Here is a 14,628-nt window from a genome sequence, read left to right as displayed (position 1 = left end):
GATAACTACTGTACCTTTATTGCACCTATCCCTTATTTCTTGTTTGATGCTGTCCCCAACCTCACTACTACTGTTTGGTGGCCTGTACACAACTCCCACCAGCGTTTTCTGCCCTTTGGTATTCCGTAGCTCCACCCGTACCGATTCCATATCATCCAAGCCAATGTCCCTCCTTACTATTGCATTAATTTCCTCTTTAACCAGTAATGCCTCACCACCTCCTTTTCCTTTTTGTCTATCCTTCCTAAATGTTGAATACCCCTGGATGTTGAGTTCCCAGCCTTGGTCACCCTGGAGCCATGTCTCCGTGATGCCAATTGCATCAAATCCATTAACTGCTATCTGCGCAGTTATATCGTCCACTTTATTCCGAATACTCCTCGCATTAAGGCACAGAGCTTTCAGGCTTGTCTTTTAGTAGGCCGCCTCAATCTCCCCGCTCCGCCTCCTCGACGAACGCTGCTCGAACTCCCGATCTTCCCGACTCCTGGGCCTTTAGTAGGCCGCCTCGATCTCCCCGCTCCGCCTCCTCGACGAATGCTGCTCGAACTCCCGAGCCTCCCGACTCCTGGGCCTTTAGTAGGCCGCCTCAATCTCCCCGCTCCGCCTCCTCGACGAATGCTGCTCGAACTCCCGAGCCTCCCGACTCCTGGGCCTTTTGTCGGCCGCTTCGATCTCCCCGCTCTGCCTCCTCAACGAACGCTGCTCAGACTCCCGAGCCTCCCGACTCCTGGGCCTTTAGTCGGCCACCTCGATCTCCCCGCTCCGCCTCCTCGATGAATGCTGCTTGAACTCCCGAGCCTCCCGACTCCTGGGATGCTCGGGAGGCTTGGGATGTTCTGAGTGCTAGTGCTCTGGGCTTTACCTCAGAACCATAGAATGGATGTTGGGTCTTGGAGAAGAGATTTACTAGAATGGTACCAGGGATGAAGGACTTCAGTTATGGAGAGGAACTAGAGAAGCTGGAGTTGTTCTCCTTAAAGCCGAGAAGGTCAAGAGATATGATAGGTGTTCAAAACCATGAATGGTTGTAATAGAGTAAATAAGGAGAAACTGGCAGAATAGAATGGTCAGTAACCAGATTAATAACATTTAAGACGATAGGCAAAAGCACCAGAGGCAACTTGAAGAATATTTTTTTTTTTGCACCGCGGTGTTGTGATTTGGAATGCACTGCCTGAAAGGGTCTTCTTCATTCAGAAAATGAATTCCCTATCAGAACTTTAGGCTGTTAATCTATTATTAGTCTGATATTGTAATGTATTTGTAGTTTAAATAATGAAAAACTTATTGATGGCCTCAGTAATTAAGATTCGACTTTTATGGAGGTGAAATTGGTCTGCAGTGAAAGTATGAAATGGGCATTAGAGAATCGACAAACCGTTTTACATCACACCGGATTTTCTTTTCTATTGAAGTCAAAGAGAAAGCAAATGGAGTGGTGTGTAAAAGGGCTGTGATTTACTAACATCTGTTTTACACTGTTGCAAAACTAATTTCACCCTCTATGTTTCTTGTAAATCTTGAAAGTTGATTTGTTTTGTTTTTTTCTAGGTGAAAATGCTACCTACTCCTGCGAAATTTCATTACATCTTTAATCTGAGGGACCTTTCTCGCATCTGGCAGGGAATGCTGAACATCAAAGCTGAAGAGTGCTCTGATCTGGAGACACTGCTCGCTTTGTTCAAACATGAATGCAGCAGGGTCATTGCAGACAGGTATTTCCAATGTTAAGAGGGAAATCTTCACTAACTCCTGTAAATGTGGGTTGCTGTTACTAAAGATTAATGTGGTTGGAATTTTCTTTGATGGCACTTAAATGGACCGACTCACTGTTAAAAAATTGTAAATTAAGTGGAAAACTAATCTTGAGCAGAGTTAATGCCCACTTGCACATTACATAGAATTACAAATGGGGGAGAGACATTTAACCTTGAGGAACGCATGGGTTTTGGTGCAGTGGGGGGTGAAAACCTGGAAAAATGAGGGTGTTGGGAAGCCGATTCCAGCGTTTAACTGAAGCGAGTTAGGCTACTTATGCACAGACCCTCAGGAGAGCTGGGTTGTGTATTTAATATATGCTAATCGCTCAATTGGAGCAATATTTCAACTGACCTTCAAATTTAACAGTGCATCCATGGGTTTCCCAGGCTTCCTGAAATTCTCCAGTGAAAACAAGACAAGAAGACAACTCATAGAAATACTGCACTAAATACTAAGTACGCACTGCTGCTTTTTTACCTATTTGTGGGAAAGGGTTTGGTAACAGTACTTCTCCTCACAGTTTACTTTCTACACTTGAGGTTTTCTGAATCACATCAGGATGGCTGACGCATTGGCTGCTTTAGATTGGATCTCGGACAAGGAGCAATAAGACCAGCACCAACAACAGCCTACTGTTGAGTAATTAAAAAAAATATATGTTCACGGGATGTGGGTGCTGCTGACAAGCCTGTCATGTATTCAACCAACATTGTAACCCATGTATAAACTGACCTAAGTTGTACACCGTGAGAACACTGATCACTAGGTGGTGAACTTGTGGGAGACACTCCTAACCTAGACCTTCAGATCTAAAAGGGGAAGCTCCACCCACTTCCTGCACTTGAGTGCTAAGGAATAAAGGACAGGTCACAGACTGACCTTCTCTCAAGCATGGGCCTCATGTGCATTTATACTGTATAGTAAGGACGTATCAATGGCGACAAGAAACTGGGATTTAAACCATGCGAGCATGGCCACGAGTAGAACAGACGAGAGGTACTGTGTTAAGGAATGGTTGGGATAGAGATTCAACATTGTTAAAGCAGCACACAGTTCTCCAGGCAGACAAGGGCAGTCGGGCATGCCCCAACATGTAGTCGAACCCAGAGGGGAAGTTCGACAGAGACAATGGCAAGCTGAACGGTGATTCACGCCATTGCAAGGGACAATGTGGCCAGTAATGGGGCCATCAACACCTGTTAATGGCTCACTCAAGGGCAATAACAGGGGCAGTCAGGGACAATCGACTGGCAAGGGACCTTTTGTTTCAAACCGCAGCTTATGCTGGAGGCGTGGAGGCACACACTCAGCCGGAGTTTGCAGAGGTGAGCAAAATACCTGCAGAAATTGCAGAAATGAACGCTGGAGGAAATCGCTGGAAGCTGAAGTTCAGCGAGTTCATGTGGAGCACGTATACTGTTCATACACCAGGACACCACCGATAATGATAAAAGTGCTCCTCAATGGCATCCCAGTATCAATTAGACACGGGGGCCAGCCAGTCCCTGATCGGAATCAAACAGTTCGAAAAGTTGTGGGCGTCCAAGGCCAGGAGGCCAAAATTATCGCCGATTGACGCACAGCTACGGACTTACACAAAGCAGATCATTCTGGTGCTAGGCAGCACCACGGTAGTCGTGACCCACAAAGATTCGGAGAACAGACTGCCACTCTGGATTGTCCCAGGGGACGGTCCCGCACTACTGGGGAGGAGTTGGCTTGCTGTCATGAACTGGAAATGGAGCGATGTCAATGCAATTTCCTCTATGGAGCGATTATCATGCTCACAGATCCTGGACAAATTTGACTCATTATTTCAACCCGGCATTGGCACTTTCATGGGGGCCAAGGTAGTGATTCACAGTTTCTTGAAGCCAAGCCAGTACACCACAAGGGCAGAGTGGTGCCGTATGTGATGCGGGAAAAGATAGAAGGCGAATTTGACCGCCTGCTGAGGGAAGGCATCATCTCGCCAGTCGAATTCAGTGACTGGGCGAGCCCGATTGTGCCAGTGCTCAAGGCGGATGGGTCGGTCAGGATATGTGCCGATTACAAGGGTGTCACTCCAAGACCAGTACCCGCTACCGAGAGCGGAGGACCTCTTTGCGACGCTATCCGGTGGCAAACTTTTTTCAAACTTGGACCTGTCCTCAGCTTACATGACCCAGGAGCTGGCGAGTGAGTCGAAGAAGCTGACCACCATCACGACACACAAGGGGTTGTTTGAGTACAACAGATGTCTGTTCGGGATTCGCTCGGCCGCCGCGATCTTCCAACAATATATGGAAAGCCTCCTCAAGTCGATTCCAGGGACGATGGATTTTCAGGACGACATCCTCATTATGGGTTACGATACTGAAGAACACCTCCACAACCTGGAGGAGGTGCTACGCAGACTGGACCGGGTAGGGCTGCGACTGAAAAAGGCGAAGTGCGTCTTCCTAGCTCCAGAGGTAGAATTCCTGGGGATGAGGGTAGCAGCAGACAGGATCAGCCCTACTGCGTCCAAGACGGAAGCAATCCAGAGAGCACCCAGACCCCGTAACACGACGGAGCTGCATTCATTCCTGGGGCTCCTGAACTATTTTGGTAACTTTCTTCCCAAATTGAGCACGCTGCTAGAGCCGCTACACGTGCTCCTATGCAAAGGTCGCGAATGGCTCTGGGGGAACAGCCAGGAAAGGGCTTTTAATAGAGCACGCAATTTGTTATGTTCCAACAATCTGCTAACGCTATATGACCCATGTAAGAAACTTGTGTTAACGTGCGATGCGTCGTCCTATGGTGTCGGGTGTGTGTTGCCGCATGTCAATGTCAAGGGTCAGTTACAGCCGGTAGCTTATGCCTCCAGAAGTCTGTCCCAGGCAGAAAGGGGCTACGGGATGGTAGAAAAGGAAGCGCTAGCATGTGTATATGCGGGTAAAGAAAATGCACTAGTACCTGTTTGGCAGGAAATTTTAGCTGGAGACAGATCACAAACCCCTAATGTCCCTTTTGGCTGACAACAAGGCCATAAATGCAAACATATCGGACCGCATACAGAGGTGGGCACTCACGTTAGCCGCCTATGACTACACAATTCGGCACAGACCGGGCACCGAAAACTGCGCCAATGCACTCAGCAGGCTCCCACTAGCCACCACTGAGGGGGCTCCCGAGCATGTTACTGAGATGCTCATGGCTGTTGAAGCTTTCGGAAGCGAAAGCTCACCCGTAACAGCCCCTCAGATTAAAGTCTGGACAAATAGAGACCCGCTATTATCTCTAGTCAAGAAATGTGTCCTGAATGGGGACTGGGCAGCCACGTACAGGGCATGCCCTGAGGAATTTAAACCATTTCACAGGCGCAGGGACGAACTCTCAATTCAGGCCGATTTCCTACTGTGGGGAAACCGCGTCGTCATGCCCCAGATGGGCAGAGAGGTGTTCATCAGAGAACTCCACAATGAGCACCCGGGCATTGTCACGATGAAGGCAATTGCCAGGTCACACGTTTGGTGGCCAGGGATAGACGCAGATCTGGAACTTTGTGTTCGCAGGTGCAACACGTGTGCCTAGCTGGGCAATGCGCCCAGGGAAGCCCCCCTTAACCCCTGGCCATGGTCCGCCAAGCCTTGGTCACGCATCCATGTGGACTACGCAGGTCCTTTCATGGGAAAAATGTTTTTGGTTATAGTAGACGCCTACTCCAAATGGATCGAGTGTGACATTTTAAATTCAAGCACATTCTCTGCCACGGTAGAAAGTCTACGGGCAATGTTCGCCGCCCACGGTCTACCGGACATCTTGGTCAGCGACAATGATCGGTGCTTCACAAGCACTGAATTCCAGGACTTCATGGCAGGCAATGGAATTAACCATGTTAGAACGGCACCGTTCAAGCCGGCCTAAAACGGCCAGGCAGAACGATCAGTGCAGCAAATCAAACAGGGGATGCTCAGAATCCAAGGGGGTTCCCTACAAACCCGCTTATCACGCCTCCTGTTGGCCTATAGATCCCGACCACACTCGCTCACAGGGGTTCCACCCGCAGAGCTGCCAATGAAAAAGACGCTCAAAATCCGGTTATCCCTTATACACCCCACCATGAAAGAAATTGTTGAGAGCAGGCGCCAGTCACAATATGACTACCATGACAGGAATGCGAGGGCGCGATGTATTGATGTAAATGATCCTGTTTTTGTCCTCAACTACGCTGCATGGCCCAAATGGCTGTGATTGCCAAAGAGGGAAATAGGATTCTGGTAGTTAAACTTACCAATGGACAAATCTGCCGCAACGTGTGGTTCAAACAAAAAGGAGATTCAGCAACCCAATAGAAGAAGCAGAGGAAGAACACGATGTAGAGTTCACTCCACCACAGGTGACCAAAAACAGGAACCAAAGGGAGCAGAGCCCAGTCACTGTGGGTAGTCCGGACAGGCCTGAGGCACCGCAAACAGCAGACACTCAGGCCAGCGCCCAACAACCGGAGCCCCAACTCAGGCGCTCTACAAGGGAGCGTAAACCACCAGAGAGACGTAACCTGTGATCCCAATAAGACTTTGGGGGGGAGGTGATGTCATGTATTCAACCAGCATTGTAACCCATGTATAAACTGACCTAAGTTGTACACTGTGAGAACACTGACCACTAGTGGTGAACTTGTGGGAGACACTCCTAACCTAGACCTTCAGATATAAAAGGGGAAGCTCCACCCACTTCCTGCACTTGAGTGTTCAGGAGTAAAGGACAGGTCACAGACTGACCTTCTCTCAAGCATGGGCCTCGTGTGCATTTATACTGTTGAGTAATTAAAAAATATATATGTTCACGGGATGTGGGTGCTGCTGACAAGGCCAGCATTTGTTGCCCATCCCTAACTCCCTAACTGCCTTTGAGAAGATGGTGGTGAGCATCCTTGAACCGCTCAGTCTTTGTGGTGAAGGTACTCCCACTGTCCTATTAGGTAGAGAGTTTGAGGATTTTCACCCAGTGACAATGAGGGAATGGCGATATATTTCCAAGTCAGGATGGTATGTGACTAGGAGGGTGTTATGTATGCAATAAAGGTTCAAACTGAGTTTAACTAAGCAACCTTGCTTCTGCTTTATTTTGGCCCAAAGTGCTTGACTCACAATATGGCTAGCTGTTTATACCAGAGCAGCACCATGTGCGTGCTGCTCAGTGGCCTCCAGCAATGACACCATCTGGTGGCTACAAACAGTATGTACATACATGACAATACCCTCCTCTGAGATCGTATCACAGTCTTTCAAAGATTGAGATGGTCCAGTGCTTTAGGTTCCCGGGTTGACCGTCTCAGTTCGATTCCGGCTTTGGGTGAATGTGTGGAGTCTGTTGTGGCTGGTGGCTGGATGGCTGACTTGTTGGGGGTGACAGTGGCCATGTCAGGAATTGCCAATCCATTTTTATTGAACAAGTCCGTGATGGAAATTCCGGGTTCACTGATGACCCTTGAGTCCACTGAAGGCTGTTGATAGGTTGGTTGGTCGTCGATGGATTCTTCGTCCGACTGCTCTGGCTCGTCTGTGTGCCTCAGCTTTGTTTGATCCATGTGTTTCCTGCAAGTTTGCCCATTCTTGAGCTTAATAACAAATACTCTGTTGCCTTCCTTGGCCATGAACTAACCAGCGATCCATTTCGGACCTTGACCATAATTCAACACATATACAGGATCATTAACAGAAATCTTGCATGACACAGTTGCGTGATCGTGGTACCCTTGTTGACTGTCTTCTGTATTCAACATGATTACTTAAATCCGGGTGTACAAGAGATAACTCGGTCTTAAGACCTCTTTTCATCATGAGTTCAGCAGGTGAGACCGCTGTAAGTGTGTGGAGTCTTGTCCTGTAACTCAGCAGTATGCAAGACAAGCGAGTCTGCAGAAACCCTTGGGTTACTCTCCTCATGCTTTGTTTGATAATTTGTACTGCACGTTCAGCTTGCCCGTTGGACACAGGTTTGAACGATGCTGACCTTACATGTTTTATGCCGTTAAATTTTATAAACTCTTGAAACTCCTGACTGGTGAAGCATGACCCATTGTCGCTCACCACTATGTCAGGCAGACCATGTGTCGCGAACATGACATTGAGATTCTCTATGGTTGCCGTGGACATACTGGATGACATGATTATGCATTCTATCCACTTCAAATAAGCATCCACCACCACTAAAAATATCTTGCCCAGGAAGGGCCCTGCAAAATCTATGTGGATCCTGGACCAAGGTTTGGTGCTTTGCTGAGCTGTTGCACAGTTCAGGTGTTGCACTGATGCATGCATGCTTCCAGCTCAGAATCAATTCCTGGCCACCATACATGGGACCTGCTGATGGTCTTCATCATCACTATACCAGGATGTGTGCTGTGTAACTCACGCACAGACTTCTCTCTCCCTTTCTTAGGCATTACAACGCGATTGCCCCACAATATGAAATCTGCTTGAATAGACAGTTCGTCTTTGCAACGAATGTATGGTTTGGCCTCCTCGCACATTTGCTGAGGTATGGCAGACCAATCCCCTTTGAGGATGCAACCCTTTACCACCGATAATATCGGGTCCTGGCTGGTCCAGGTCTTAACTTGTTGAGCCGTGACAGGGGTACTTTCATTCTCAAAAATTCCCATGATTAACATTAAATCTTCTGGTTGTGGCGTTTCCACCTCCGGTGTGGGCAACGGCAATCTGCTCAAAGATTCGGCACAATTCTCTGTGTCAGGTTTGTGGCGAATGATATAATCATAGGCAGATAATGTCGGCGCCCACCTTTGGATGCGGGATGAAGCGTTGGTATTGATACCTTTGCTCTCGAAAAACAACGAAATGAGCGGCTTGTGATCGGTCTCTAATTCGAACCTCAGACCGAATAAGTATTGATGCATCTTTTTAACACCGTACACACAAGCTAAAGCTTCTTTTTCTACCATACTGTAGGCTCTTTCTGCTTTTGATAAACTTTTGGATGCATACGCGACAGGTTGAAGTTTCCCCGATTCATTGGCTTGTTGTAACATGCAACCAATTCCATATGACAATGCGTCACAGGCCAAAACTAAATGTTTACATGGGTTATAATGTACCAGCAGCTTGTTCGAGCAAAGCAGATTAGTGGCTTTCTCGAAGGCTCTGTCTTGCAATGTGCTCTACACCCAGTTGTTGCCTTTTCTCAATAGCATGTGCAGTGGTTCAAGGAAGGTGCTCAATTTAGGTAGGAAGTTACCAAAGTAGTTGAGTAGACCCAGGAACGAACGCTGCTCCATCACGTTCTGCGGCTTGGGTGCATTCTTGATGGCTTTGGTTTTCACGTCAGCAGGTCTGATTTACTCTTGGTTATGAAAGAGTACAGTCCATACACTTCCACTTCTGGCATCTCGGATTGCGTATCTAGATCAGCGCTAGTCTGACTCTCATCCTCCATGTGGTGTGTCGCAGCTTGCTTGCTCATCTGCGGACACCTGCGTTGGAGATGCCCCACTCTCAGACAGCCTTTGCAATTATATTGCTTAAATCGGCACTGCTGGTGCCGATGATTTCCCCCACAACGCCAATACGGAGAAGTCAGATACATTCCCACTGGCAGACTTTGGGCAGCCACAGGTTTTGCGAACGCAGCCAGATAGGCCCTGCCATGTGTCGCTCTGCCGAACGTCGAATCATTCACGAATGCAGCCGGATAGTGTTGTGTCTCAAATAAAGCAGTGCTACTGCGTACTGTAGACTTGACTAAGTGTGACCTTAGTCTCTTTATTCTGACTCCAGAATGCCGGCACAGCATGGTAGGCCTGCTTATATGCAGTGCTCCCAAGGGATGCTGGGATCTCTAGGGACTCCAACAGATGCGCCCTCTGGTGGCGGTATCATGCTGCTTACAAGATGTTGCATACATAACATCACTCCGCCCAAAGTCAATAGTACACTTATTTACAGGGTGAGACGATCTGGGGCTTTCCGCTCCCTAGTCGATTGCCTCGGTACAACTACAGATGCAGGTGAGTTGCTTGGGTGTTCGTTGGGCTGCTGCGCAGCTGGCCTTGCTTGGCTGCTGGGGATGATGAGCTCAGCTTCGTGGTCAACCGTAAGTGTATCGGAGGTGTCCTCTTCAGGTTGTCTGTGAATCGCAGTTTGGTTTGGTCCAAATGCTTTCTGCATGTTTGACCTCAAACACCCTACACCCTTCTTTGGTTACAACAGTGCCAGCAAGCCATTTGGGACCATGTCCATAGTTGAGTACAAATACAGGGTCATTGACTTCAATATCGCGTGATAAATTTGCGCGATCTTAGACTGGGTGTTGTGTAATGAGAGAGGATTAATTAGCAATCTCGTAGTGCGAGGCTCCTTGGGGAAGAGTGACCATAATATGGTGGAATTCTGCATTAGGATGGAGAATGAAACAGTTAATTCAGAGACCATAGTCCAGAACTTAAAGAAAGGTAACTTTGAAGGTATGAGGTGTGAATTGGCTAGGATAGATTGGCAAATGATACTTAAGGGGTTGACTGTGGATGGGCAATGGCAGACATTTAGAGACCGCATGGAATAACTACAACAATTGTACATTCCTGTCTGGCGTAAAAATAAAAAAGGGAAGGTGGCTCAACCGTGGCTATCAAGGGAAATCAGGGACACACTAAGTTGGGTGGCAGTGTGAGCTGCGAGGAGGATGCTATGAGGCTGCAGAGTGACTTGGATAGGTTAGGTGAGTGGGCAAATGCATGGCAGATGAAGTATAATGTGGATAAATGTGAGGTTATCCTCTTTGGTGGTAAAAACAGAGAGACAGACTATGATCTGAATGGTGACAGATAAGGAAAAGGGGAGGTGCAACGAGACCTGGGTGTCATAGTACATCAGTCATTGAAGGTTGGCATGCAGGTACAGCAGGCGGTTAAGAAAGCAAATGGCATGTTGGCCTTCATGGCGAGTTGATTTGAGTACATGGGCAGGGAGGTGTTGCTACAGTTGTACAGGGCCTTGGTGAGGCCACACCTGGAGTATTGTGTACAGTCTTGGTCTCCTAACTTGAGGAAGGACATTCTTGTTATTGAGGGAGTGCAGCGAAGGTTCACCAGACTGATTCCCGGGATGGCGGGACTGACCTATCAAGAAAGACTGGATCAACTGGGCTTGTATTCACTGGAGTTCAGAAGAATGAGAGGGGACCTCATAGAAACGTTTAAAATTCTGATGGGTTCAGACAGGTTAGATGCAGGACGAATGTTCCCACTGTTGGGGAAGTCCAGAACCAGGGGTCACAGTCTAAGGATAAGGGGTAAGCCATGTAGGACCGAGATGAGGAGAAACTTCTTCACCCAGAGAGTGGTGAACCTGTGGAATTCTCTGCCACAGAAAGTTGTTGAGGCCAATTCACTAAATATATTCAAAAAGGAGTTAGATGAAGTCCTTACTACTAGGGGGAATCAAGGGGTATGGCGAGAAAGCAGGAATGGGGTACTGAAGTTGCATGTTCAGCCATGAACTCATTGAATGGCGGTGCAGGCTAGAAGGGCTGAATGGCTTACTCCTGCACCTATTTTCTATGTTTCTATGTTTCTATGTACATGCTTTATTGATGCCGCCTGCCCTCAACATGATCATGGAGATCAGGGTGGACGAGAGAGAGCCTTGTTTTGAGTGCCCTTTTCTTGAGCAGTTCGGCAGGGGGAACCCCGGTGAGCGTGTGGGGTCTTGTGCGGTAGCTAAGCAGGACACGGGACAGGCGGCTCTGCAGGGAGCCTTCCCAAATGCGTTTCAAGCTTTGCTTGATGGTTTGGACTGCCCATTCTGCCTGACCGTTAGATGCGAGCTTGAACGGGGCAGATGTGACATGCATGATCCAATTGCAGGTCATGAATTCCTTGAATTCAGCGCTGGTGAAGGACATCACAGAGCAACAAGGACATCAGGCATGCCGTGCATGCCTGACAAGGACATCAGGCAGGCCGTGCATGGCAAACATGGCTCGTAGGCTTTCGATGGTGGCAGTGGACATGCTTTCAGACATTATTACACACTCAATCCATTTTGAATAAGCATCCACAACAAAACATTTTGCCTAGAAATGGGCCAGCGAAGTCAACGTGGATCCGAACCACGGTTTGGAGGGCTATGACCACAAACTTAGCTGTGTCTTCCTTGGTGCATTGCTCAGTTGACAGCAAGTGTTACACTCAAGACTCCAAATCTGAGTCGATGCCGGGCCACCACATATGTGATCTGGCTATAGCTTTCATCATTTCTATGCCTGGGTGGGTACTGTGTAGGTCGCGTATGAACGTTTCCCTGCCTTTCTTCGGCAAAACCACGCGATTATCCCACAAAAGACAATCCGCCTGTATGGACATTTTGTCTTTGTGCCACTAGAATGGCTTGATCTCTTCATGCATCTCCACTGGGACACTGGACCAGCTTCCATGGAGGACACAGTTTTCTACAAGGGACAGTAAAGGATCCTGGGTGGTCCAGGTCCTGATCTGGCCGGCCGTAACGGGTGACTTTTGGTTTTCAAATGCATCCATCACCAAGAGCAATCTGAAGGCTCTGCCATTTACTGGTGCCCCTCCTATCCCCTTATTTACTGTTGCCCCTGTCTCTTTCTCTCTCTCTCTCTCTCCCTTCTTCGCCCCCTGATTCCCTCTCATTCCTCTTCCGAATCCCTCTCCTTGTGAGTCCGATTCCCGTTCTCCCCCTTTCCTCTCATTCCCCCTTCCTATCATTCCCCCTTCAATTTATGTCCATCAGCGATAACACCAAATAAATTTTGCAGCATAAAGATGCATCGGCCAGTACTGTACACAAAGTAATGTTGTTTTCAGGCAGGAATGCATATGGCAGAATGCACACGCCTGCAGCTGCACGACCTCAAAGGACTCAGAGTCTGCCATCAAGTGTGAATGCAAGGCAATTAACACCTTGTTGGCGCTGCGGAGGTGATCATCGGGCCCATCAATACTGCACTCTGTGAGTGCAAAGGCTGTGGAACAATGGGACACCTCCAGCAAACCCTGCAAACCACCACATTGCAGAGGAAGACCAATCCATGGCGGATCAAACTGAACTAGAGACTCGAACCAAGTGACAGAAGTGTACGGGGGTACACATCTTCACCACGAAATGTCCACCGATCATGTTAAAAGTTGAACTGAACGGAATTTCAGTATCCATGGAATTGGACACGTGTTTGAGTCAGTCTATCACGAGCAAATAGGCCTTCGAGAGGCTGTGGTGCAACAAGGCACAAAGGCCCAAGCTGAGCCCTATTCATACCAAGCCGAGAACTTACACTAAAGTGCTGATCTCTGTAATTGGCAGCGCAGCAGTAAAAGTTTCCTATGATGGAGCGGTGCACGAACTACCACAATGGATTATACCAGGAGATGGCCCCACACTGTTTGGCAGAAGCTGGCTGGGAAAAATCCGCTAGTACTGGGACGACATCCGAGCGCTTTCGTCCGTCGCTGACACCTCATGTGGCCAGGTTTTGAGCAAGTTTCCATCGTTGATTGAGCCAGGCATCGGAAATTTCTCTGGGGTGAAGGTGCAGATCCATTTGTTTCCCAGTACACGACCCATCCACCACAAGACACGTGCAGTGCCATACATGATGCGAGAGAAAGTGGAGAAGTGGAGATCGAGCTGGACAGGCTGCAACGAGGGCATCTTCACGCCGGTTGTGTTCAACGAGTGGGCCAGTCCAATTGTTCTGGTTCTCAAGGGAGATGGCACGGTCATAATTTGTGGGGACTGTAAAGTAACGATTAACCGTTTTTCGCTGCAGGACCAGTACCCGCTACCTAAGGCAGACGACCTATTTGCGACGCTGGCAGGAGGGAAGACGTTCACCAAGTTGGAACTGACCTCAGCCTACATGATGCAGAAGCTGGCGGAATCTTCGAAAGGCCCTACCTGCATCAACATGCACAAAGGTCTGTTCATGTACAATAGATGCCCGTTTGGGATTCGATCGGCCGCTGCTATTTTTCAAAGGCACATGGCGAGTCTGCTAAAGTCGGTTCCGTGCACCGTGGTTTTCCAGGACGACATATTGATCACATGTTAGGACACCATTGAACACTTGCAGAACCTGGAAGAGGTTCTAAGTCGGCTAGATCGTGTGGGACTCAGGTTGAAACGCTCGAAGTGTGTTTTCCTGGTGCCAGAAGTCGAGTTCTTAGGGAGAAGACTCGCGGCAGATGGCATCAGACCCACCGACGCCAAGACGGAGGCCATCAAGAACGCGCCGAAACCACAGAATGTGACAGGGCTGTGGTCATTCCTGGGACTCCTCAATTATTTTGGTAATTTCCAACCTGGCTACGCAAGGGAGGTGACTGGGTATGGGGGAAATCACAAGAGACTGCTTTTAAGAAAGCCAGAAATCTGTTATGTTCCAACAAACTGCTTGTTCTGTATGACCCATGTAAACGTTTAGTGATAGCTTGTGATGCGTCTTCGTACGGGGTCGGGTGTGTGTTACAACAAGCAAACGAATCGGGAATATTGCAACCAGTCGCCTATGCGTCCAGGAGTTTGTCCAAGGCCGAAAGGGCCTACAGCATGATTGAAAAAGAAGCTCTGGCATGCGTTCACAGGGTGAAAAAAATGCACCAGTGTTTATTTGGGCTTAAGTTTGAGTTAGAAACTGATGGTAAGCCACTCATATCGCTATTCTCAAAGAGCAAAGGTATTAATACCAAATGCCTCTGCTCGCATCCAAAGATGGGCGCTCACGCTGTCTGCATATAACTATTCGCCACAGGCCAGGCACAGAAAACTGCGCTGATGCCCTCAGTCGGCTACCAATAAATGAGGGCACCAATAAATTGGGGATAGGAGAGGGGTACCAGTAAATGGAGGA

At 48.4% G+C, this 14,628-nt stretch overlaps 1 protein-coding gene across 2 annotated transcripts in view; it reads left to right on the top strand.

Annotated features, from left to right (window-relative positions):
- The window catches only part of LOC139267485 (dynein axonemal heavy chain 8-like), a 2,569,686-nt gene that overhangs the window by 2,007,736 nt on the left and 547,322 nt on the right, over positions 1-14,628 (top strand). For both annotated transcript variants that reach the window (XM_070885867.1, XM_070885866.1), the window contains one exon: positions 1,555-1,718. In XM_070885867.1, coding sequence (XP_070741968.1) covers positions 1,555-1,718 — 164 coding nt within the window. The remainder of the gene's footprint in view (positions 1-1,554; positions 1,719-14,628) is intronic.

Source organism: Pristiophorus japonicus, chromosome 7 (genome assembly GCF_044704955.1).
Source record: "Pristiophorus japonicus isolate sPriJap1 chromosome 7, sPriJap1.hap1, whole genome shotgun sequence".
NCBI classification, from domain to species: domain Eukaryota; kingdom Metazoa; phylum Chordata; class Chondrichthyes; family Pristiophoridae; genus Pristiophorus; species Pristiophorus japonicus.
This window is presented reverse-complemented; position numbering and strand designations above follow the sequence as displayed.